We start from the raw sequence: 24,255 nt of genomic DNA, 5'->3' as shown, positions 1-24,255 counted from the left end.
ACTGACAGTATGGAGCCTGCTTAGGGTTCTCTCTGTCCCTCTCTTTCTGCCCTTCCCCCGCTTGAACGTGCGCTCTATCTCAAAAAAACAAACAAACAAACGAACATTTAAAAGATAGAACACTGTATTAAGTCTCCTAAGAATGGCCTGAGTGAACTGAGGCAAGACCTTGGTGGGTGCTGAGACAGACGTCACAACGGTGGTACCATGATTAAATAAGTTTTTATTGTCACATTTAACTGCTTTGTCAGATACACATTGTAGGTTTCAGTATGGCATAAAAATAAAGGTATTTTCCTGAATGTCAGAATCTGAACAGAGGAGATGGCTATGGCACTTAAAAAAATGAAATTCACACTGGTGCTGAAGCTGCTAGAAAGGAGCCGATAACCAGAACACATGTGCAGATGAAGAGGTCTGCAACATCTCAAATCGAATGGCAGTGGTGTAAGGCCAACAAAACAGTGACAGCAGGAAAGTACAGACCCCAGAGTGGATCTCGGAAGAACGGCACTTTTAGCATTTCATTTTTCGGTCTACACGGTGTCATTTAGTATTGGAACCGAAGCTCAGGGAGTCGACTTCTCTCCAACAAAATAAAACTACTTTTCCAGAACCCGGATTTTAAGCCTCTTTTAAAACCTTTCTTATCCTCACAGGTTTTAACTAGTTCACGGGAAAGGCAGTCACATCCCAAAGCGTTAACTTCGCGGGCTGACCTCATCACAAACGCTGGGTCTTGTCATTTCCAAACCAGGAACCTAGCGCGCTCATGAATGTCTTTAGTGGTTTCACACATTCTGGGCAAAACTAGAAAACAAGCGGTAATTAAATAAAAATATAAGTGCATCCCAACAGAAAGTCTCTACACATTCCGCAACTATCCTCCAAGTAGCAATTTAAAAGATAATAAGTATGGTTATTCAGGTTTAAAATGAATCTCTAGTCACCAAGATTCCCAAATGGTTTATCAAACATCTTTCCTCCACAAATAAAACTAACACTAGGATTGGTCAGAATTGCTAAATGCGTTCCATCCCTTATGTACGAACTCGGCTAACTCCACTGCGTCTGGAGTCTGTTCCGCATGAAGCGCAGGTCTGGAGCAGAACTCCTTTCTGTTATCTGCTGCTGTGTGTCCTTCGGTTGGAAGACTCCAGAACAGAGACCATAAATGTGGCTAGTGCAACAAAGCAGTCACTGTCATACCCCGAAAGAAAAATAAGTAATTTATTTTATGACATACTTATTTGGATGATTACTTACTGGTAATTAGTATCTCTACATTTTTTTTTTTTTTTTGAAAGGCAACCATTTTAAGTGACAACAGATATCAGGCTAGTAGAAAAGAGTTGAAACAAAGCCCTCTCTTTTGATCTCACAAAGTCATGCAGACAAGAGAAGGTCCATCCGATTTGTTCCAATCAGGCTTCTTGGAATTATCAAAATTTCTTTCTGGCAAAGATGAATTTGGCTCATCATAGAAAGAAGGTTCTTTGAAGGCTGCTGCTAAACTCGTTTCCCTTTGAAAAAGTAAATTTCAAGGCATGATAGTGCAAGAGGTAAGTTTTTGATTTATAGAACATTTATAGACTAATTGTGCTTAGTCTCTAATTTTTCCAATTTATTTGAAAGAACAGAAACTATGTTGATAAGTTTCACTCTGCCTAAATTTACCAGTACATCCATGAATCGCACCAGAATTAGGACAATTTGATTATCTTAATGATTCGGTCGCGAAACCTGCGCACTGCGACTGCAGGTGGGAACCGGCGGACGTGAGGCTCCTACCAGTTAGTTCTGTGCCCGGGGACCCTCCTGTTGGGTGTCCGGGACTCTGAGAAAGCAGTTCTCCCCCCTCCCCCAGATTAAGTCCTCAAAAACCTCTCTCAGTAAGCAATGAAGAAAAACCATGCTAAGTGGAGAGTTTCTTGTTCAGCTAAATCTGGGAGGTCTGAGTGTTCCTGGAGCCCCCGTCGGGATGTGTCAGGGCCCGAGAATCCCTCGAATGGGAGTATTCGCTGTTAGAGGGTTCTGTGGGGTCAATCAAATTTTCGTAATCGCTGTCATCGGACTCCTCGACACTGTCTCCAGCTGCTCTTTGGGAAGGAGGAAGGTCTGTGTCGCTCCCGGGACACTGCAGTCCGGCACTGCTGGAAGCGTAACTGGAAGAACCCACGGCCTGCGGCCGAGGCATAAAGACACTAGTTTCCATGCGAGAATGGCTCAAAGTACTTTCTTGATTGTTTGGGTGAAAATCAGAATAAGGGGGAGGAGGATCGGAGGCCTCTGCGTCTCCAAGCGTACTTCTACCTTCGGCTGCAAGCCCAGCGTAGGGCATCCGGGGGCTGAAGGCCGGTCCCGAACTTTCGGATGGCACCTGCCTGCTGATCATCGCCTGCTGCAGTCCTGGACCAAAACAAAGAAAACTGTAACACTTTCTCTATTTTGGCAGCTTTGCATCTCAACGCACTAAGCAGTCAGCCTGAATGTTCCAGAGAATGGCAACAAAGCAGTGAAACTGATTACTACTCTTAATTATCTTACATGTGCACAGTACTTCATAATTTACAAAACATGTTCCTATAACTTATTTAAGCCTCAAAAAAAACTTCTGCGGGGGGCGCGTGGGTGGCTCAGTTGGTTGAGCGTCCGGCTTTATAGCTCAGGGCATGATCTTGCAGTTTGTGAGCTCGAACTCTCTGCTATCAGTGTAGAGCCCACTTCGGATCCTGTCGCCCTCTCTCTGTCCCTCCCCGGCTCGTGTGCTCTCTCTCTCTCAAAAATAAATAATCATTTAACAAAATAATAAGGTTTTCAGAAGGTTTTATTATTATTATTATTATTATTATTATTATTCAGAAGGTTTTAATAAAAACCTTCTGAAGTCGTCATTATTAATATCACTGTTCGCCAAATGATTAACCAAGGGACCAGAGTTCAGAAAGGCTAAGTGACTTCACTAAGGGAGCAACTAGAAGTGAGGCCCTGATACTCAAAAGGCAGATCTTCTCATTCCAAATCCTGTGCTGTTTCCCTCCCCTGTTGCTTACTGTGCTTACAGACTGTGGGGACGGGAATAAACAGTCCTTACCACCCGTGGCAGTCATTTGAATGTGACTTTCTTCTTTGATAGACATCAAAAAGCATTTCTCTTTACAACTACTCATCACAATACACTCGTATACCATTTTCTCCTTCCAAGTTTAAAAGCCCTATATTAGGTGGCCAATTTTCCAGGTTCTAGGCCATAAATACAGCACATTTTTTTTTCTTTTTTTTTCTTTAAGGTAAGCTCTACACCCAACGTTGGGCTCAAACTCACCACCCTGAGATCAAGAGCTGCACTCTCCATCGATTGAGCCAGCCGGGCACCCCAATATAGTGCATTTTTGTGTATGCTCTGGAATAATACCACTACTAGGAGTCCACAGCCTTGAAAAACACTCATACAAAATTTAGAATAGAACAGAGAAAATAAAATCACCCATAATTCTATCGCCTAGATAATACTATTAGACTTTTGGAGAAAAGAGTACAGGATTTGTTGGAGTTAAAACATAAACATTTTAGGGGCATCTGAATGGCTCAGTTGGTTGAGGGTCCAACTTCGGCTCAGGTCATGATCTCACGGTTTGTGAGTTCAAACCCCAGTCATGCTCTGTGCTGACAGATCAGAGCCTGGAGCCTGCTTCAGATTCTGTGTCTCCCTCTCTCTCTGCCCCTCCCCTGCTCATGCTCTGTCTCTCAAAACTGAATAAATGTTAAATAAATAAATAAATAAATAAATAAATAAATAAATATTAAAAGTAAAAAAAAAAAAAGATAAAGATTTTATATGTCAACCCTTCCCCCCGTTTCTGAATTCCAGTCTCATTATCCAGCCTGGTGTGTGTGTGTGTATTTTAAACATAGCTGACATTGTGTGTTTATGTCATTTTACATCCTAATGCTTTCTGGGTACTATCTCAGGTCATTACTGGGTATTATCTGGTAATATGCTGGTAATATAGTGGGCATTATCCCAGGTCATTAAAAATTCACCTTAATGGCTGTACAATATTCCACCATATAGATATGCCATAATTTATTCAATTATTCTACTGCTATTTATTTGACTACTCCAATAGGTTGTTTCTAAGATTTTAGAGTTACAAAGTTGTGATTATTATTCTTGTGTAGAAATCCTTGTCTGCATTTCTGATTATCTCTCAAAAAATGTTAACACTAAATGTGAATCAGGTATCACTTACCTGGAAATATAAATTACCTTTTAATTGGTTTACAAATATTTTTTTTAAGTTACTTTTTTAAAGTTTATTTGCTTATTTTGGGAGAATGTGCATCCAAGCGGGGGAGGGACAGAGAGAGAGAGAGAGAGAGAGAGAGAGAGAATCCCAAGCAGGCTCTGCTCTGTCAGTGCAGAGCCTGATGTGGGATTCGATCTCTTAAACCGAAATCAAGAGTCGGACGCTTAACCGACTGAGCCACCCAGATGTCCCGGTTTGCAAGTATTCTTCTTAAATCAGAAAAGATTATACATTTAATGTACACATGTTAAATGTGGTGATGCTATAGCAAACATGTCTCTTCCCATGCTGGAATCAATAGATTCTTGGGCCTAATTCTCATTCAACCAGCTGGTTCCCTTAGCCTAATTGTATCCATTCATCCACAGCTACCAAAAAACAGACATTACAGCCTTTGCTGTGATCCTATGAATCAAACGTGAAGTTAAAAGAATATTGGATCTGGGAAGGCAAGCTGGTGCAGCCACTCTGGAAAACAGTATGGAGGTTCCTCAAAAAACTGAAAACAGAACTACCCTATGACCCAGCAATTGCACTACTAGGCATTTATCCAAGGGATACAGGTGTGCTGTTTCGAAGGGGCACATGTACCCCCATGTTTAGAGTGGTACTATCGACAATAGCCAAAGGATGGAAATGGCCCAAATGTCCATCGAGGGACGAATGGATAAAGAAGATGTGGTATATATCTACAATGGAGTATCACTCGGCAATCAAAAAGAATGAAATGTTGCCATTGGCAACTACATGGATGGAACCACGTGGAAGGTATTACGCTAAGTGAAATTAGTCACTCAGAGAAAGACAAAAATCATAGGACTTCACTCCTATGAGGACTTTAAGAGACAAAACAGATGAACGTAAGGGAAGCGAAACAAAAATAATATAAAAACAGGGAGGGACAAAACAAAAGAGACTCATAAATATGGAGAACAAACTGAGGATTGCTGGAGGGGTTGTGGGAGGGGGGATGGGCTACAGGGGTAAGGGGCAGTAAGGAATCTACTACTCCCGAAATCATTGTTGCACTATACGCTAATTTGGACGTAAATTTAAAAAATAAAATTAAAAAAAAAAAAAGAATATTGGGTCGCTCCTTTATGCGGTATGATGAACACGGGACATGATCCCCACCCGGGAGGCGTGCGGGGTTATTAAATCAGTCAGGAACTTCACGTCTGCTATGAACAGACCGTAGCGGTCAAGGCACACAAGTCTGCGGCAACCCTTTCCTGGGATTTATTCTCACTTGCTTCACCCTTTCTCCTTTTAATCTCCTCTTTTGGTTTCAGAGACTTGGGAAGGACACCATGGGAAACAGTACTTCTCTTCTGGAAAGCTTAGAGACAAGCAAACGCTCTCTCGCCATCAGCCTCACGCGGGGCTGGACGAGTGTAGAAGGGTTCCTGTGATTTATCGTGTGGTCCGACGTTTGAAACGAGACGTTTCCCTGATACCAAATGGTGAAAGTAATGGGAAACTCACTTCTTTCTTGCTCCTTTTCATGTTTCCTCTGAGTGATTTGTCTTCTCAATTTGTTCACTTCTGCCTGACAAGACGCAACAACTCGCTCGCTCTTTTCCACATCTGCACACACTGCCTGAGGGAAAAAATGACAACAGGAACAGTCCGTTTCAAATTCAAGCACGAGGTGTTCCACGGAGACAGCACTGACTGGAGCCCTAGGAAGAGCTCAGACGCTGCCTCGAGTCACAAAGCAGATGTGGGAGGCAGAGCAGGATCAGGAGGGCCCAAGGGACAGGTCCTGTTATCCACTGACTTGCTTCCTTAATTCTGTGAAGATGATGATGCTATTGAGTCTCTGGACTCTTGAAAAATAAGGGTAAGATGGGAAAGATTTGATTCTTTCCCTTGCATACCAGTCTAGCATCCAAAGGATGAACAACAGATAGGACAGGAATGAGAGGCTTTCAACTTTAATTTATAACCAACAATCAAAAATCAGATGTCACAAATAAACTTATTTCACAGAAAAGATTTATCATTGGGGAGAGTGGGGAGGCAAAGTTTCAAGTCGAGACTTAATAAAGACAGCCAGGGAGTCTACACCTATGCCACCCGGCTACTCCCATCAAGGCACTCGATGCGTTACTGGCGGCTGCACAGCAGGCCTTATGCAGTCGGCAGTGAAATGAGAACAGCCACTCTGAGGTCGGCTAGACAGTGCTGACAGCCTGCAAAGAGCACGGTCATGAATTTAGGACAAAAAGCTGTTTTTCACTGCACGTTCCTTCCATAGCAGAAATACCAGAAACTGCCAGAAAGTAGGCCGGTCACCAGCGAGCCTGTATAAAGCTCCCTGTGCTGCTAGGTGGGCCGGGACCCTACTCTGGAACACTAACGCTGGAAACTGCGTCGTGCGTGCTTTCTGCTTTGGCCCCAAGCCGATCAGTGTGCTTCCCTCTTTTTCGGTAGCTGCCTGCACTCCCCTCGCTATTCCTTGGGGCTTCTTCCTCAAAGCTAGGCTTTCTCCAGGTCTGGGAGAGCTTCTTCAGCCACACCACTTCCCCTCTTGTTCTCAGAGCCTCTTTTGTCCTTAGGGTTCAGAGCAAATTACTCCTAGGAACACACTGGGGATGATGAAAAGATCGTGGGAAAGTACTGTTAGCACCTAGCTCAATCACTGGCTTGTAGGAGATGTTTCCATAAATACTTGTTGCATGAATGACTAGGAATGAACAGGCTCCAGGGAGATCCTCCCACTCGATGGAGGCAGCTGGGGGCAAAGCGAGTGAACCGGAGCGAAGGAGCAGGGCTGTACCGGTCACGGGCGCCCTTTGATGCGGTCCCAACTCCGAGTGTCCTGATGAAGACAGCTGTGTTCTCAGCGATCCTTTAAACGTGGAATGTATTTCCCCAAAGAAAACACTGTTATAAACGGGGTCAGAAGTATTTAAACTAGTAATACTAATACTGTACTTCAGACTCTCTACTTTCAGGCGCATAATGAGACAGCCTTTTGTAGGCTGACGTGAGTAACTACCCCACACATCTGATACTATTTGGGGAAAGCACATTCTGACTTTTGGACCATGATTCATTTGTCAGTTGGGAGATGATTAAAAATTAAAGTAGAATTAAAAGCACTTGGGCATTATGAATAAGATAAAAAACTAGTAAATAGAGAGTTACCTGCACTTTCTCCTGAAGTGCATTATACACCTGATAAATCGCCCTGATGTCTTTCATGACTCCATCCTTGTCAAAAAAGTCAGTACTAGAAGACAGGAAAAAGACGTCACAAAATTATCATGACCAGAAAGGCATTCTCCTATCACTTCCGCCTCAATTCATTACGTAAATGCTACACTTCCAAGTGACTGTCTCAGCAGCAATGCCCATGCCACTAGAATCACGGAAGAGAACAAAAAAAGAACCCACGTTACCAAGACAACTTGAAAAGTAATAAAACGCTACCCACTTAGCAGTGACCACATTTAGCTTTGGAACCTCAGAAATATGCATACTCTTTCAAAACTTTTATATCGATTGCAAAAAAAAACAACAACAAAAAACTGGGGCAAATGTTTAAAAACAAAAGTACTGGTGAAGGTAAACTATCTTTTCGATAAGCATGAAATTCTGACATGTGGCGGTGGTGAGCTAGAGGATGACCTAGCTGCATTTTTCCACTTCAATCACATCAAGCTTGATCTCGCTTGTCTCCATGAATCTGTTAAACACTGTTCACGGAAGAAAGGAAAACACTTCCATTTTACTTTCAACTTACCCATGCTCTTTGATAACTTTGGCGTAACTCTGAGAAGTATTTGGCACTGAAGAAACTTTGTACTCTTGCTGGCTAGTATTGCCTAGATTGGGGATAGCAAGGGATATCCTTTGATTATACCTGCGGAAGCATGGAGAAAGACCATGTCAAAGGCGCTGCTCTGCTTGAACCATGGGTCCTGGCAGTAGGAGTTGGGAGTCTCGGCACCGATGAACTACCAGAAGGTCTTATGGAGCACCTATTTTTACAACCCAAGGACATATGAACTGGTAGAAACTCGACTGTAAACTCCTTGAGAGCAGAGGTCCCGTCTCATACCTCCTTTGCATCCCCACAGCAACTGGCAGAGCGCTGAGGTTGCTGTTAAGAGCTCAGGAAATACCCACTGATTACTTAATGAAATCTTGCAAACGGCTATTTAACAATTAATAATTGTTTCCACAAAGGGCACCTGGGTAAGTAGCTCAGTCGGTCAAGCATCCGACTTTGGCTCAAGTCATGAGCTCACGATCGTGAGTTCGAGCCCTACACTGGGCTCCCTGCTGTCAGTAAGGAGTCGGCTTCGGATCCTCTGTCTCCCTCTTTCTGCCCTTCCCTGCATGTGCTCTCTCTCTCAAAAATAAATAAACATTTAGGGGCGCCTGGGTGGCTCAGTTGGTTAAGTATCCGACTTCGGCTCAGGTCATGATCCCACTGCTTGTGGGTTCGAGCCCCACGTCCGGCTCTGTGCTGACAGCTCAGAGCCTGGAGCCTGCTTCAGATTCTGTCTCCGTCTCTCTGCCCCTCCCCCGCTCAAGCTCGGTCTCTCTCTCTCAAATATAAATAAAAACAGTAAAAAAAAATTTTTTTATTAATAACAATTATTTTCACTAATGTTGATGTAATATAGTTTACAAGTGAATTTCCAGAAAGAAACCTTTCTGTTATTTACAGATAGAGATCATAATCATGATTTTTTTTTTTTTTTTTTTTTTTTTGCTTTCATAAGTTCACAATGCAAAACCCTCATTAACCAGTAGGTGGATCAATTTTACAATTTTCTCTTTGAAATTGGTTTTAAAATTACAGGCTACCAGAGCAGTAAAACTGTATTTCTACATAATGGATTATGGAGAAGCAAATGATGATTTCCAGCTATTTATTCCTATAAGAATTTATGCATAATTAACATATCTTGCTAATGCTTCTTGATTCAAAAGCAATTTTAATTTATACAACTGACAGGAAAATACCTTCTCTCATTACAAAGAAAGCTAGCTGAAAGAGAATTATAAAAGCTTTTTTTTTTTTAATGTTTATTTATTTATTTTTTTGTAAGAGACAGAGGCAGAGCATGAGCATAGGAGGGGCAGAGAGACAGAGAGGGAGACACAGAGTCTGAAGCAGGCTCCAGGCTCTGAGCTGTCAATGCAGAGCCCGACGTGGGGCTCGAACCCATGAACTGTGAGATCCTGACCTGAGCCGAAGTCGGAGGCTTAACTGACTGAGCCCCCCAGGCGCCCCAAAAGCTTTTCTTTAAAGATGCAATAATATGCACATTTTCAAAGTCATAAATCTCAGTCATCTGCACAACATCTTTACTGTTTACATGAGGCTGGTGGGAATTCTTTCTTTACCTTCGATTTGGCCTAAAGAGAACATATTCTAAAGCATGAGTGGAATTGTTGGCGGTAGAGATGAAGCTGAAGAGAAGGAAGACGAGGTCGGGCACCCCAAGGATGCGGGTGAGCTGCTTATGGATCACCTGCTCTCTGTATGACATCTGCTGCTGTGTGTTTCGCCGGAATCTGTACCATCCAATAACTTTCTGCAATGAAAACAGAAGGAAGAAAGGTATTAAAACTTGCATGAAATCTTATGAATTTAATTCTGAACGTATCGATACAAACACCTGTAAACACGTCCATAGCAGCTTTATGTGCAATAGCTCAAAACCAGAAATAACCCAATTGTTCATCAATAGGTGAATGAATAAACAAACAAGATTCCTAGAAGAAAACACAGGCAGCAATCTTTTGACGTCAGAAACATTTTTCTAGATATGCCTCCTCTGGCAAGGGAAACGAAAGCAACGATAAACTATTGGGACTACATGAAAATAAAAAGCTTCTGTGCAGCAAGGGAAATAATCAACAAAACTAAAAGACAACCTACTGAATGGGAGAAGATATTTGCAAATGATGTATCCAATATGGGGTTAATATCCAAAATATATAAAGAACTCCTACAACTCAACACCAAAAAACCAAATAATCCAATTTAAAAATGGGCAGAGGACATGAACAGACATTTTTTTGTAAAGAAGGCATACAGATGGCTAACAGACACATGAAAAGATGCTCAACATCACTAATCATCAGGGAAATGCAAATCAAAACCACAAGGAGATATCGACTCACACCTGTCAGAACAGCTAAAAAAACAAAAAACAAAAAACCCACAAGAAACAACAAATGTTGGTGAGGATGTGCATAGAAAGGAACTCTCGTGCACTGCTGGTGGGAATGCAAACTGGTACAGCCGTGGTGGGAAACAGTACGGAGGTTCCTCAAAGAATTAAAAATAAAATTACCATATGATCCAGTAATTCTGCTACTGGGCATTTACTCAAAGAAAACAAAAACACTAATTTGAAAAGATGTACACACCCCTGTGTTTATTGCAGCATTAATTACAATAACCAAGATATGGAAGCAGCTCAAGTGTCCATCCATAGAAGAATGGACAAAGAAGATATGGTAATACACACGATGGAGTATTAGGTATAAGAAAGAATGAAATCTTACCATTTGCACCAACATGGATGGATCTAGAGGGTTTAATGCTACGTGAAATAGGTCAGTCAGAGAAAGACAAATATTGTACGTTTTCCTCATACGTGGAATTTAGGAAACAAATGAACAAAGCAAAAAGCGATCAACAAAAGCGAAAAACAGACTCTTAACTACAGAGAACTGGTGGTTGCCAGAGGGAGGTAGGTGGGGAAATGAGTGAAACAGACGAAGGATTAAGAGTATGTTTATCATGAGGAGCACTGAGTAACGTACAGAATTGTTGAATCATTTGTAAACCTGAAACAAATACAATACTATATATTAATTATACTTGAATTAAAGATTATAAATATACATATATATAAACTTTTAAAAAAGGGACAGAAGGAGATTTTGCAGGGATATGTTCATTATGTTATGCTGAAGGTTTCATGGGTGTATGAATATTTCAAAACTTATTTAAGTGTGTACTCTAAATATGTGCAGCTCACTGTATGTCAATTATACCTCAATACAATGATTTAACGAGTTTAGCTTCGTCAGCTCTAACTATGGGATAACTCAACTGTCTAAGCAAATTAGACTGTTATGCTCTCTGGAAGAATATTTCTTGTAATATGATCTCCTAGACACCCGGGAGCTTAATCAACTGCTCCTGGGCCCTACCAAACCTGCAGAATCAGAACATCCAAGGGTAGAACCAGGAATATAAATTTAAAACAATTCCTTGAGTTTTTTCTTATACACACTAAAGTTTGAAAATCTCTGTTGTGGAAATACTTAACTCTATCAGAAAAATAACCTTCATATAGCCTCTTTCTTTGAAACATACAATTTAAGTGAAATTCCTGATTTAAGAAGTAAAGGTAATTAAAAATTGTTAGCATCACTTTTTTTCTTTTTTTAACATTTTCTTTTTTAATGTTTATTATTTATTTATTTATTTTTAATATGAAATTTATTGTCGCATCACTTTTTTTCTAATGTTTGTTTATTTTTGAGGCAGAGAAAGCACGAGTGTGGGAGGGGCAGAGAGAGAGGCAGACAGAGGATCCAAAGCAGGCTCCCTGCTGACAGTAGTAAGCCCAGTGCGGGGTTTGAACCCACAAACCATGAGATCACGACCTGAGCTGAAGTCAGAGGTTCAACCAGCTGAGCCACCCAGATGCCCTTGTTAGTGTCATTTTAAAATTAATAGTAAATTTCGATTACGTTTTGGAACTTTCATGTAGGAAGGAAATGAACCAATCTTTGCCGAACCCCCGTGCCCAGCCCCCAGATAGCTGTATTATAAATATTTTCACTAATTATCACAACTCTGGCAGGTGAGTAATGTTTTCTCCACTGGGTTTATATCACATGCAAGGAACTACAGGGAACAAAGAAATAGTTCCTGCCCTCATGGAGTTATTACTGACTATATAAAGCATAACTTCCAATAAAAGCAATTCATTCTGCTTTTTTTTTTTAAGAAATATTTTCTTTTTTTTTTTTTAATGATTATTTATTTTGAGAGAGAGACAGAGAGCTTGAGTGGAGGAGGGACAGAGAGAGACACACAGAAACCAAAGCAGGCCCCAGGCTCTGAGCTATCAGCACAGAGACCGACACAGGGCTCGAACCCACGAACTGTGACGTCATGGCCTGAGCCAAAGTCGGACGCTTAACCGACTGAACGACCCAGGTGTCCCCTGATACTCTTTTTTTAAAAAATGCTTATTTATTTTGAGAGAAAGAGAGAGTGCACACAAGTGGGAGAGGGGCAGAGACAGAGACAGAGAGAGAATCCCAAGCAGGCTCCACAATGTCAGCACAGAGCCCAACGTGGGGCTCAATCTCACAAACTGCGAGATGATGACCCAAGTTAAAATCAAGAGTTGGACGCTTAACTGAGTCACCCAGGCGCCCCAATTCTGATGTTCTTTAAACGAAAATAAAACCCAAACATTTTCTGACAACGTTACATCTTATAAAATACGTTTTGTCCAAAGTCGCGGAGCTAAGGAGTGACACCTAAGATGGGGAGCCTGTCTGCCTGTCTTCTCCACTGTATAATGGTAACTGTACAGTTCCAAACTGGTCACATGACAGTGGTCATTACAAAGTAAAAAGCAGTTAAAAAAAAAGTGGGTAAGAAAAATCATCACCTTTCTGGAGCTACTGGTGCCTGAGAACACGCCATATTGCACCGCGAGCTTCAGGAGTATGACGAGTAATACTAGAGTTAGCGCCTCTGGGGGTCTCTACTCCCCCCGCACCCCTGCAAAGACCTGAGCGGTGCCAGCACATTGGTGGCTCCCAAGAAACACTCACTGACGAACAGAATCTTGCAAAGGGCTACTGGGTGAGCACTAATGCTTTTCACTAATGATTCCAATTGTTTTATTCCATTTGGGTTTTGTTTTCAAATTTTTTTTAAATTTTTATTTATTTTCGAGATAGAGAAAGAGCATGAACGGGGGAGGGTCAGAGAGAGGGAGACACAGAAGCTGAAGCAAGCCCCAGGTTCTGAGCTGTCAGCACAGAGCCTGACGCGGGGCTCAAACTCATGAACTCGAGATCGTGACCTGAGCCAAAGTCGGATGCTCAACTGACCGAGCCACCCAGGCGCCCCTCCATTTGTATTTTCTGAGAAGCGGGGAGCTTTACACATTTATTTTGGATTTCAACTGATAGTAATATGCTTATTCATTTGATATTTGCTAAAAAGATGACCCGTCATTCTGGTCAATGAAAGATGAGATGCCCAATTAATCCACACTGGTGACATTTAGGATTCTACCTTTTAGAGCTTAACAAGCTAGCTGCAAGACTACTGAGAAACTACTTCACTGATACTAAAGCCCATTTTTTGACAATTATGTTTGGGCCGTGAGGAAAAAGTGTGGACATCTTTCCCTACAACCTTATTTCTGAAGTTTTATAGACAACTTTTCACAAAGACTTCCCGCTCTGCTCTCAACTAGACATTCACTTACATTTTTTGGAGCCAAAGCTATCATCCCCAGTCCCGGGCACACTTGTCACTTTCACGCCATGCGCCTTTTGGCCTTACGATGATACTAAGGTGGCAGTTATGTTTATCGTTATCTACTGCAGGGCAGATAGTCCAGAAGGGAGAAACCCTCCTCTCGCTTGCTGTTTTGACCTTAGCCAAAACCCTGAGGCTCGTGCGAACTTTGTAAACATGAGATGGATTCTGCCAGGACAGTGATTCCGCACGCTGCCACGGATGTCCACACTGCACCCGCTGGGGGATTCTCACAGCACAAACCTCAGCCTCTATCTCAAGCCTACCACCAAAACACGTTTCAGCAATGTTGTGGACTTCTATACTTGAGAGCCGCATACTCTTTTGTAAACATATTCCTAATATATTTCATGTATTAGTTTCTGTTGTGACAAAAATCTTTATTGGCTTGTATTTTAAAAAAAATTTTTTTTAACGTTTATTTATTTTTGAGACAGAGAGAGACAGAGCATGAACGGGGGAGGGTCAGAGAGAGAGGGAGACACAGAATCTGAAGCAGGCTCCAGGCTCTGAGCCGTCAGCACAGAGCCTGACGCGGGGCTCGAACTCACAGACCGTGAGATCATGACCTGAGCCGAAGTTAGACGCTCAACCGACTGAGCCACCCAGGCGCCCCTATTGGCTTGTATTTTTTAATGGAAAATTCTAGGAACCAGAGAACTTTTAAAATTACTGTATGTTTATTTTATGTGAGTTCAACTTACTAAACTTTTGTTCAATTCTTAGAATTTTTCAATTAAATATTAGACCTGAAGCCTGTCTACCAAAGAGGCAATTTTTGAAGAGATTCTATCAGCACTTTCTTAAAGAGTTATTATTACATAGAAAAATATTTTCTACGTTAGACACTGTTTAAAGTACACATGTATTTTTAAGCCTAATGGTTCTTTAAAAAATTTTTTTAAACATGTATTTATTTTTGAGAGACAGAGAAAGACAGAGCACGAGAGAGGGAGGGGCAGAGAGAGGTGGAGACACAGAATCTGAAGCAGGCTCCAGGCTCTGAACTGTCAGCACAGAGCCTGACGCGGGGCTCGAACTCATGCACCGTGAACTGCGAGATCATGACCTGAGCCGAAGTTGGATGCTCAAGTGACTGAGCCACCCAGGGTCCCCTACCTTCAAGTTACTCTTTATTTATTTATTTATTTATTTATTTATTTATTTATTTATTTATTTATTTTTGAGACAGAAAGAGACAGAGCATGAACGGGGGAGGGTCAGAGAGAGAGGGAGACACAGAATCGGAAACAGGCTCCAGGCTCCGAGCCATCAGCCCAGAGCCCGACGCGGGGCTCGAACTCACGGACCGCGAGATCGTGACCTGAGCCGAAGTCGGACGCTTAACCAACTGAGCCACCCAGGCACCCCAAGCCTAATGTTTTAGATGTACCTTTGTAGGTAGTACAATAACTGTTTCGAGGTGGCAACGCAATTTTGTACCTTTCCGGGGGGGTGAGGCTCAAACTAGAATCAACTATAAAGTTTTCAGTCATCAAATATTGTATGTCATCTTTGCTTTCGCACTAGAAATTTGGATTTTTGAAAGGAATTCTTTTTTATTTTTTAATGTTTATTTATATTTGAGAGAGAGAGAGAAGGAGAGAGAGAGAGAGACAGTGAGTGAGCAGGGGAGGGGCAGAGAAAGACAGTGACAGAATCTGAAGCAGGCTCCAGGGTCTCAGCTGTCAGCACAGAGCTGGATGTGGGGCTTGAACCCACAAACTACGAGATCATGACCTGAGCCGAAGTCGGATGCTCAACCGACTGAGCCACCCAGGGGCCCCATTTTTTAAAAGAATTCTTAAAGGGTTTATAGTATGAGGTGCCTGGGTGGCTCAGCTGGTTGAGCCTGACTCTGGATTTTGGCTCAGGTAATGATCCCAGGGTCGTGGGATTGAGCCTTATGTCAGGGTCCATGCTGAGTGTGGAGCCTGCTTAAGATTCTCTCTCTCCCTCTGCCCCTCTCCCCACTTGCACATTCTCTCTCTCTAAAAAAACAAAAACTTTTTTTTTAGGGGCACCTGGGTGGCTCAGTCGGTTGAGCGTCCGACTTCGGCTCAGGTCACGACCTCGGGGTCGGTGGGTTCGAGCCCCGCGTCGGTCTCTGTGCTGACAGCTCGGAGCCTGGAGCCTGCTTCGGATTCTGTGTCTCCCTCTCTCTCTGCCCCTCCCCCTGCTCATGCACCAGCATACATGTGCACCCACATGCTCTCTCTTTCTCAAAATAAATTTAAAAATAGGCATATATATACATACACATGTATCTTACAAAGTGCCCCCCAGCAGCAGCATCACCCCACTCTCCCTTCCCGAAGTAAATACTTTTAAGTTTGGTGCCTTTCTTCCAGATTGTTTTCTGTACATCCAACTACTTGTTCAGATTTTTGTCTCTATATTAAATAGGCTCAAATTAGAACGCTACTTTTTTCACACAACACAACTTGAAGATCTTTCTAGGTCATGACATGAGAACTTCCCTCATTCTTTCTAATGGCTGCTTCATATCCCACAGTACAGAGGTGCTGGCACAATATACTTAACCAGTTCCCACTGGTTGGATTGCTTTCAAAGCCCTCACTATTAAGTAAAGGTGCAACAAACATCCTCGTATGTGGATTCAGAGGCCAGACTGCTCAGTTCAAGCCTTGGCTCTGGCATTACTTGCTGGCAACCTTCAGCAAGTTACCCTTAGTTGCCTCAATTGTACAGTGGGGATGAGAACAATAGCAATGTACCTCCTGAGACTGTTCCAGTACAGGCAAAGCACTTACAACACGGCCTGACACAGAGTTAAATGTTCAATAATGCCAGCTTTTCGTATCTTTGTGCCTGGATGCAAATGTTTACTTGGGCCAGATTCATACAGGTGAAACTGCATATTTAAAAGTCTGTCACTGGGGCGCCCAGCTGGCTCCGTTGGTGGAGCGTGCAACTCTTGATCTCAGGGTCATGAGTTTGAGCCCCACACTGGGTGTAGAGATTACTTAAAAAATAAGCAGGAGGGGCACCTGGGTGGCTCAGTCAGTTAAGCATCTGACTTGGCCTCAGGTCATGATCTCACGGTTCATGGGGTTGAGCCCCACGTCGGGCTCTGTGCTGACAGCTCGGAGCCTGGAGCCTGCTTCGGATTCTGTGTCTCCCTCTCTGCCCCTCCCCTGCTCATGCTCTGTCTTTCTCTGTCTCAAAAATAAATAAAAACAAAAAAAAAAAATAAATAAAAAAAAATAAAAGTTCGGTGTCTAAAATACGAAAATAAATGGAATGAGGAGGTAGGTTGGTAGTCAGGAGAGGAAAGGATGGGCTGCCGACAGATTCCGGCATACGTGCTCTTGGGCAGGTCACTGAAGACAAGAGAGCAGGACCGTGATGTCTACGGCTGCTCTAACTCCCTTCCCCAGGTGGACGGACGATGGGGTCAGACTCCACCAAGACTGAGCACCTCCTGAGCTCGCCATCGTCCACGAAGCTGTCCGTCCTTTCTTCCAGCCTTCCCATTCTTCATTTTATCTTACCTGCTTTTCTTTCTGCCTTTCCAACTGGCAGTGCTACTGAGGCGGGCAGTAGATGGGAAGGCTGCTGACCTACTCTGCCTGCACTCTTACCCCCGATGCCCTTCGTTAGACACCTCAGGGGCCAAGTCCCCACAGTGCTGGCTCTTTGTAACCAGGAGTGGTCTTTTGAAAGCTTTTTTGTGATACATGCTTCTAGACAAAGGCATTTTGTTTTCTGTTTGACAAATTGGAACTTTTATTAACTTTTTTCCCTCAAGTGATAGTTTAATAAAAAAAATCTATTTTCCTGGAATAAAAAATGTCAAGGGAAAAAAGTAAAACCTACACATGGTACAACAGAGTAAATTAGATATGAGATTATCAGACAACGCTGCGGCAATAAAACTGGCTCATTTTCAATTTTTTTTTTTCAAGTTTATTTGGAGAGAGACAGAGAGCAAGTGGGGGAGGGGCAGAAAGAGAGGGGGACAGAGGATCCAAAGCGGGGTCTGTGCTGACAGGAGAGATACCGATGCGGGGCTCAAACTCATGAACCGTGAGATCATGACCTGAGCTGAAGTCAGACACTTAACCCACTGAGCCACCCACATACCCCATCTTTTTTTTTTTTTTTTTTTTTTTTTTTAGAGAGAGAGTGCACAAGCAGGGGAGAGCAGCAGAGGGAGGGAGGAAGAGAGAGAGAATCTTAAGCAGCTGAGTGTGGAGTCTTACATGGGGCTCGATCCCACGACCCTGGGAACACGATCTGAGCCAAAATCAAGAGTCAGAAGCTCAACCGACCGAGCCACCCAAGTGCCCCCCAGTTTTAATTCTATTCAGGCTTGCTTACCATATAATCAGAACACGATATGCATATGTTGACAGAAATAATAAACACATGACCTTTTGGAAAAACATCTATGTTCAATGTTAACTGAACTTGAAAGAATAATATACCCAAAGATGTTTAATTATGACTTACATTTTTTAGAAACATTTTTCCTGATTATAAAATTAATGCATGTATAGAAGATATTTGCAAAATTATTTCAAAAATTACAAAATGGAAAATTAGAACCATCCAGAATCAACTCAACTATTTTTAACTCTCTGAAGTATAATTTTTCCCCCCCTTTGGAGTTTTACATAATAGAATCATACTATAAATATCTCAATTTTTTTCTATTGATAGGTTATAAACATTATCTCACATCTGCGATTTACCTTTAAAATCTACTTAAGTCAACAGAACTCTCATACATTAATAACAAATCACATTGTCTCATTTTACATTCCTTTCTGGTTTTAAGTTTAGATGATAAGATAAAGAGGGATTTCCGAATCAGACTAAGCAAGAAATAGAACATACCTTTCTCCGATCTTTAAGAATCCTGTCCAAACTCTCTTCGTTAACTTTGCTTGCATAGTCATAAAAACTGTTTTTTTTTAAAGAGAAAATATATTTTATTAAAACTGTGTAGTATTTTGACATGAATACGCTTAGCCTCGTGCGACTATGGGTCACTGAATCCCAAAAGTTGGTAACAGAGATAGAACTGCTTGTCTTCAACAGATATACAGAGAAATCTATCTCAATGCTTTACTGATGATAGAAGGTATCTTTTGCATCAAAGAATACTCAAGAGACTGATGAAATTGTATTACTTCCACACGTGGGAGGTACTGATAGCAAGTAATTATGAAACGTGTGGTTTCCTTGTTTCTAAGTATCAATTACTTGGGGGGGAGGGGGACAAAAGAGCTCCTTTTCTGAGAAGTGCAGAAGGGAGACGGACATCTGTTAAATGTTTGGCTGATTTCTCGTGTTATTTCATTTCATTCTTGCCTCAATACTGGTGAGTAGGTAGGTATTAGCACAGCCCAACGTGTTCCGAGTTCTATTCCCATTTTTGTAGATGGAGAGACTCAGGGTAAGCGATTTGCCTCCAACCGTACAGCTGGCAGATGGAAGAACTGAGATTTGAAGCCAGGTCCGACCCTCAAGTAGACCTACCTGACCCGGATCCTTTGGTGAGCAGGCCAGGCACGATGATGCGTGGGCCTTTCCACCACTGGCTTTGCTTTCAGGAATGCCGTCCCTCCGCCTTCCTCCCACCACCACAAGCCCAGGCCTTATAAAGCAGTGAGAAGTTCAAGAAAGAGTAAAAACAGGGGCGCTTGGGTGGGTCAGTCGGTTAAGTGGCTGGCCCGCTCAGGTCACGATCTTGTGGTTCACAGGTTCGAGCCCCACCTGAGCGGTCTGTGGGGACAGCTCAGAGCCCGGAGCCTGCTTCATGGATTCTGTCTCCCTCTCTCTCTGCCCCTCCCCCACTCGTACTCTGTCTTTCTGTCTCTCTGTCTCTCTGTCTCTCAAAAACAAATAAAACATTTTAAAAATTAAAAACAAAAAAAAAGAGTAAAAACAAAAACAAAGCCACGGAACTGGAAGTCAGGAGAAACCAGCTCCTGCCATGCTGCTTCTCACTTTATGATCTCGGGTGAGTCACTTAACCCATGTGGTCTCCATTTCCCTTTCCGGAAACAGGGAGTAGACATAGATTTCTAAGGTTTCTTTCAGCTCCAAGAATTATAGGTCTATGGTTTAAACTTAAATCCTGGGGTGCCTGGCTGGCTCAGTTGGAGGAGTGTGAGTCTGTTGTTCTCACCCACGTCGGGTGTAGACTACATAAAATAAATAAATAAATAACATTTTAAAGCAAACTTAAGTTAAATCCTTGTTCTGGTACAATCTTACTGACAGCATTTTAAGGAACTCCTCAGAAAGGCTAGCAGAGCTTTGCAGAATCAGGGCCAAATCGGATACTTTCATGGACCAAACACAAGGAATGTGAGGGCTAGGGCCTGAATCACGTCGTGTGCTCTGAGATTCTCCTCAGATGAATTGCTTGTCTTGCTTCCCACTCCTCTTCCAATTACGTGTAAATCTAAAAGTGATGAGGTTTTTGGCTGCTTTCAGGCTTTGTCCACAGGTAGCCATCTTGCATGAGGGCATGCCTCTGAAATACTCAATGGGTAGGTGTGTGTGTGTGGTGGGGGGCAGAGGGAGGGGTCCCCAGGAGTTCTTGGGTGCAAGGGGCTGGGTGTTTGGGCCAGCTGAGAACGAGACAGGGGTCAGGGTGAGAGCGGGGGACCTACAGCAAGAACGGCTAGGCACGAGGGGTGGGCAGGTGTTAGAGAAGGGAGCGCTGATCGAGAACGCTGAATTGCACTAGCGTGGGCAATTTACTCTTTATACAGAAGGGAGGTACTGGCTTCTGGGAAGGTAGAACACACCCTCAGGGGTGGGGGTTAAGAAACACTGAGTTGGAGCCATCACGGCAACCATCGGGTGGAGGGGTCTGGGGCTGAGAGAGCAGGCAGAGGCCCGATGGGAGTCTGGGGAGAAGCGTGGTGCATAGAGGACACTGGTACTTTTCTCTCTTGCCCTCCACCCCTGTCATTTGCTCCCTCCCTTCTGAACGGTGCCCTCCCATTTCTTCCTTTCTGTCCTTTAGTTGGTCTTAGTATGCAACCGGTGTATATTAACTTATATACACACAAAATGAAGGTTCCATGTTTCCTTTCCTTTCCTCATAAAGTTGAACACTGAACATTTTTTATTCTTCTTAAAAACACCCCTTAAATTATTTTATCCATATGTGATCCTTAACTTCCTGCTCTGGGGCCGAACAGTCCTTGGGAGGGTGCTGGAGCAGGCTTTCATTGTAAACCACTGAGGCCAAGATTTATACCATCCCTCCCCTTTCCCTAACCTAACACAGTGCCCCAAACACATAGGTGTTTGTTCACAAACAAGTGAATTTGGATGCCCTCAGTTTTACGTGTGACTTTATAGCCACAATCAGCTACAGACATAAATTCATTAGTTTTTTTTTTTTAATTCCAGTTCTTTTTTTTTTTAATTTATTTTTGAGAGAGAGACACATATGCAGAGAGAGGGAGAGAGAGAATCCCAAGCAGGCTCCATGCTGTCATCGCAGAGCCTGATGAGGAGCTCAGTCTCACAAACTGTGAGATCATGACCTGAGCCGAAATCAAGAGTTGGGTGCTTCACCAACTGAGCTACCCGGGCGCCCCGAAATTCACTAGTTTTTATCAATTAATATTTTAATGAGGACTAAAAGTGACAAAGAATGTGGCTTACCTAAAAAGTTTTGAACAAGGCTGATGATTATGGATTTCTGTAATTAGAAAGAAAAAACACATCTCAGTTAATCTGGTAAGATACAGGCAAGTATCAAATAGCCCAGGATTTTTCTTTGTTTTCTTAACTAAAATCTTGAATAAAAAGACAGCTTTCCTCTCCCTAGTAGGTACTAGTGAAGGCAGTGTGCCTTCTTAACACTTCAACTCAGGGACACATTCTCAGTACAAAGTCAACTGGAGAACAAGTTCTGTTTCCATCTGTCCACATACGAGAAGCACACATCTGAAAGCTTTTATTCAGAACACGCAGCTATTGTGTGCCCTCATTCAATCTCACCTAGTTAAACAAAGCATAAGAGGAAAAAGTAACAACTGACTGGAAGCATTTAATCAAAGTGTATGAGCACAGTGAGGACAGCTTGGGGAGAGGAGGGCCTAACCACCCCACCATCAATAACCCACTAATGGGCTCAGGACAACTTGGGCCAGGTGTTTTGAGGGGGAAGGGAGGAGGAGACTCTGGAGGCCTGTTAACCCTTTCAAAGACGGTCAGCACCAAGGGAAACAGTCATTTAGAAGGCAGATCCTAATGGCTTCTGGAACTATTGCTGGGATTAACCAGAGTGAACAATTTCTTCAAGCTCATCAGGGGGCTTGGGGTCTGGGTTGCTTTACAAGACCGTGAGACTAATTAACCATTCAATTCTATTAATAACATTCTTCTGGACAGAGGCTAATCACCTGTTGTTTAAAAAGCCACAGGCACAGAGTTCCAGGCTACAATTTTAATGCAATTAAAATGAAACCATGACCCTGGAGGACATGGGACTGTGTCCATTAGCTTCTGTCCTAATGTTAACGCTGCCAGAACATGCGCACGAATGCAGTTCCCCCACTGGGAAGATGAGTTCGTCGCCTCGCGTAGCTGTTGACGAAGTGGTGCAAATAAGAAACCTTCATCTAGAAATTGTTCTCTTTCATCACCGAGCATAATACATTACACCATCTTACGTTATTTCAGATACTATTGGTAAAGCAATTAGAACGTGGAACATTTGTAGCAAAAACTTTAAAAAGAGTTCAGGAGAAAGAGAAAAAACTCACCTTCTACTTTAAAGGGTATTTTCAGAAACCCCCTCGAGTCAGTTCTGAACCCCAAATACACATTGTTGTCATCAACTGCCCAGCAGACTTGTCATGGTTTACAACTGGGATTAGAAGCACACTAAAGATTATGTCCTAGATATCGTGTGGCATTTGCTAAAGGAAGCTGAATCTTTCTCTTAGAAGATTTTTTGCAAGGCCTAAGCGCTCCATGGAGAAGACTGGGTGAAAGCCTGAAACGTGATAAAGCCGCAGATGACCCGGAAGCTGGCTGGCACGCTGGCTGATAGGTAGGCCTCTGAAAACAGGCAGAAGCAGGGCAGCCTCGCTTGCGGTCCCAGAGTCTGCCGTGCCTCTAAGCTCATCCGTGTGGTCAAGACTCCTCTTTACACGTGCAGGGCGTCTCTTCACTCATTTCCTTAGAAGTTCGCTACCCCCGGACCTTCGGCTGTTCCTGCCAATCGATCGTCCTACTCTCTGCTTCTCCTTCTGGGGGTGACTCAGTTCCACTACTCCCAACCTTTCCAGTAACTGCAGTGGCATCACTTCATTAACCAAGGAAGCCCTTGGGTGGTGGTCTGCTCCCTCCCCTTCCTAGAACAAAGGGTGGACAGCTCTATTTAAAGTGAGTTACCACAGGGGTGCCTGGGTGGCTTGGCCGGTTGGGTGTCCGAGTTCGGTTCAGGTCATGATCTCGCAGTCGGTGAGTTCGAGCCCCATGTCAGGCTCTGTGCTGACAGCTGAACGCCTGGAGCCTGCTTCGGATTCTGTGTCTCCCTCTCTCTCTGCCCCTCCCCCACTCATGCTCTGTGTGTGTGTGTGTGTGTGTGTGTGTGTGTGTGTGTGTGTCTCTCTCTCTCCCAAAAATAAAGATTTTAAAGCGAATTAGCACAGCCTTTAAAATTAATATGTAATCAACACAAAACACGACACTTCGTGTTCTGAACGTAGCATTCTTTATGAAGTCCTTATTATAGAGGGAAAGATAAAGGGATCTGTACATGGATTCAGACATGTGCAGCAAATACCAACTTTGGTCACTTCATTTTATTTAGAACATCTCGTTCTGGAGGTTAAGCTGTGCCAGGAAGTTTCTTTACACCACTGGTCTGAAACACTACTCATGGCACTTCAGCTAACGTTTGCCCTTCCCACCCAGATTTTCCAGAGTCCCCGGTTTATATTTCTAACATGTATTCATTTTTAAAAGAAAACTATTCCAATGATAACAATACTTTTAAGATAATACCAGCAAACGCTTTGCCCATAAGATCCATAATCTGTTTCAAACAATGAAATGAATACAGCTAATAAGCTAAACGTTGTACAGCAAAAGATGGTTGTCATGGTGCTGTATTAACTGGGACACTCTATCAATCGGTACTTCTCCGTATTTACAATACCATGGAAACGTACTTACTGCGAGAACCCGAAGGCTTATAAAGCAGATACACCACATTAAACTGTAGAATTGGAATTATTTTCCCATTCTATTTCTTTAAAAATAAATAAATAGCCAGAATATTCATCAGAAATGCTGCTTTGGTGGGCACACCAGGTAAGAGAGCTCTTTCTTGCATGGTTTGCTGTCAGTTAACTCTGGCATTTTAACCTTCAAATACCA

General features: G+C 42.9%; 1 protein-coding gene across 1 annotated transcript in view; it reads right to left on the bottom strand.

Annotated features, from left to right (window-relative positions):
* Positions 1–202: 202 nt before the first annotated feature.
* Positions 203–24,255, bottom strand: part of ABRAXAS2 (abraxas 2, BRISC complex subunit) — a 31,676-nt gene continuing 7,623 nt past the window's right edge. Inside the window, exons 3-9 of the mRNA XM_047073581.1 lie at positions 21,526–21,562; positions 18,730–18,796; positions 9,678–9,868; positions 8,062–8,181; positions 7,464–7,548; positions 5,796–5,910; positions 203–2,409 (exon numbers count right to left, since the gene is read on the bottom strand). Of these exons, the coding sequence (XP_046929537.1) occupies positions 1,940–2,409; positions 5,796–5,910; positions 7,464–7,548; positions 8,062–8,181; positions 9,678–9,868; positions 18,730–18,796; positions 21,526–21,562 (1,085 nt within the window). The 3' untranslated portion in view covers positions 203–1,939. The remainder of the gene's footprint in view (positions 2,410–5,795; positions 5,911–7,463; positions 7,549–8,061; positions 8,182–9,677; positions 9,869–18,729; positions 18,797–21,525; positions 21,563–24,255) is intronic.

Source organism: Lynx rufus, unplaced genomic scaffold, assembly GCF_022079265.1.
Source record: "Lynx rufus isolate CCGP_SWC_20201006 ecotype Redwood Valley unplaced genomic scaffold, mLynRuf1.p SCAF_11, whole genome shotgun sequence".
NCBI classification, from domain to species: Eukaryota; Metazoa; Chordata; class Mammalia; order Carnivora; family Felidae; genus Lynx; species Lynx rufus.
This window is presented reverse-complemented; position numbering and strand designations above follow the sequence as displayed.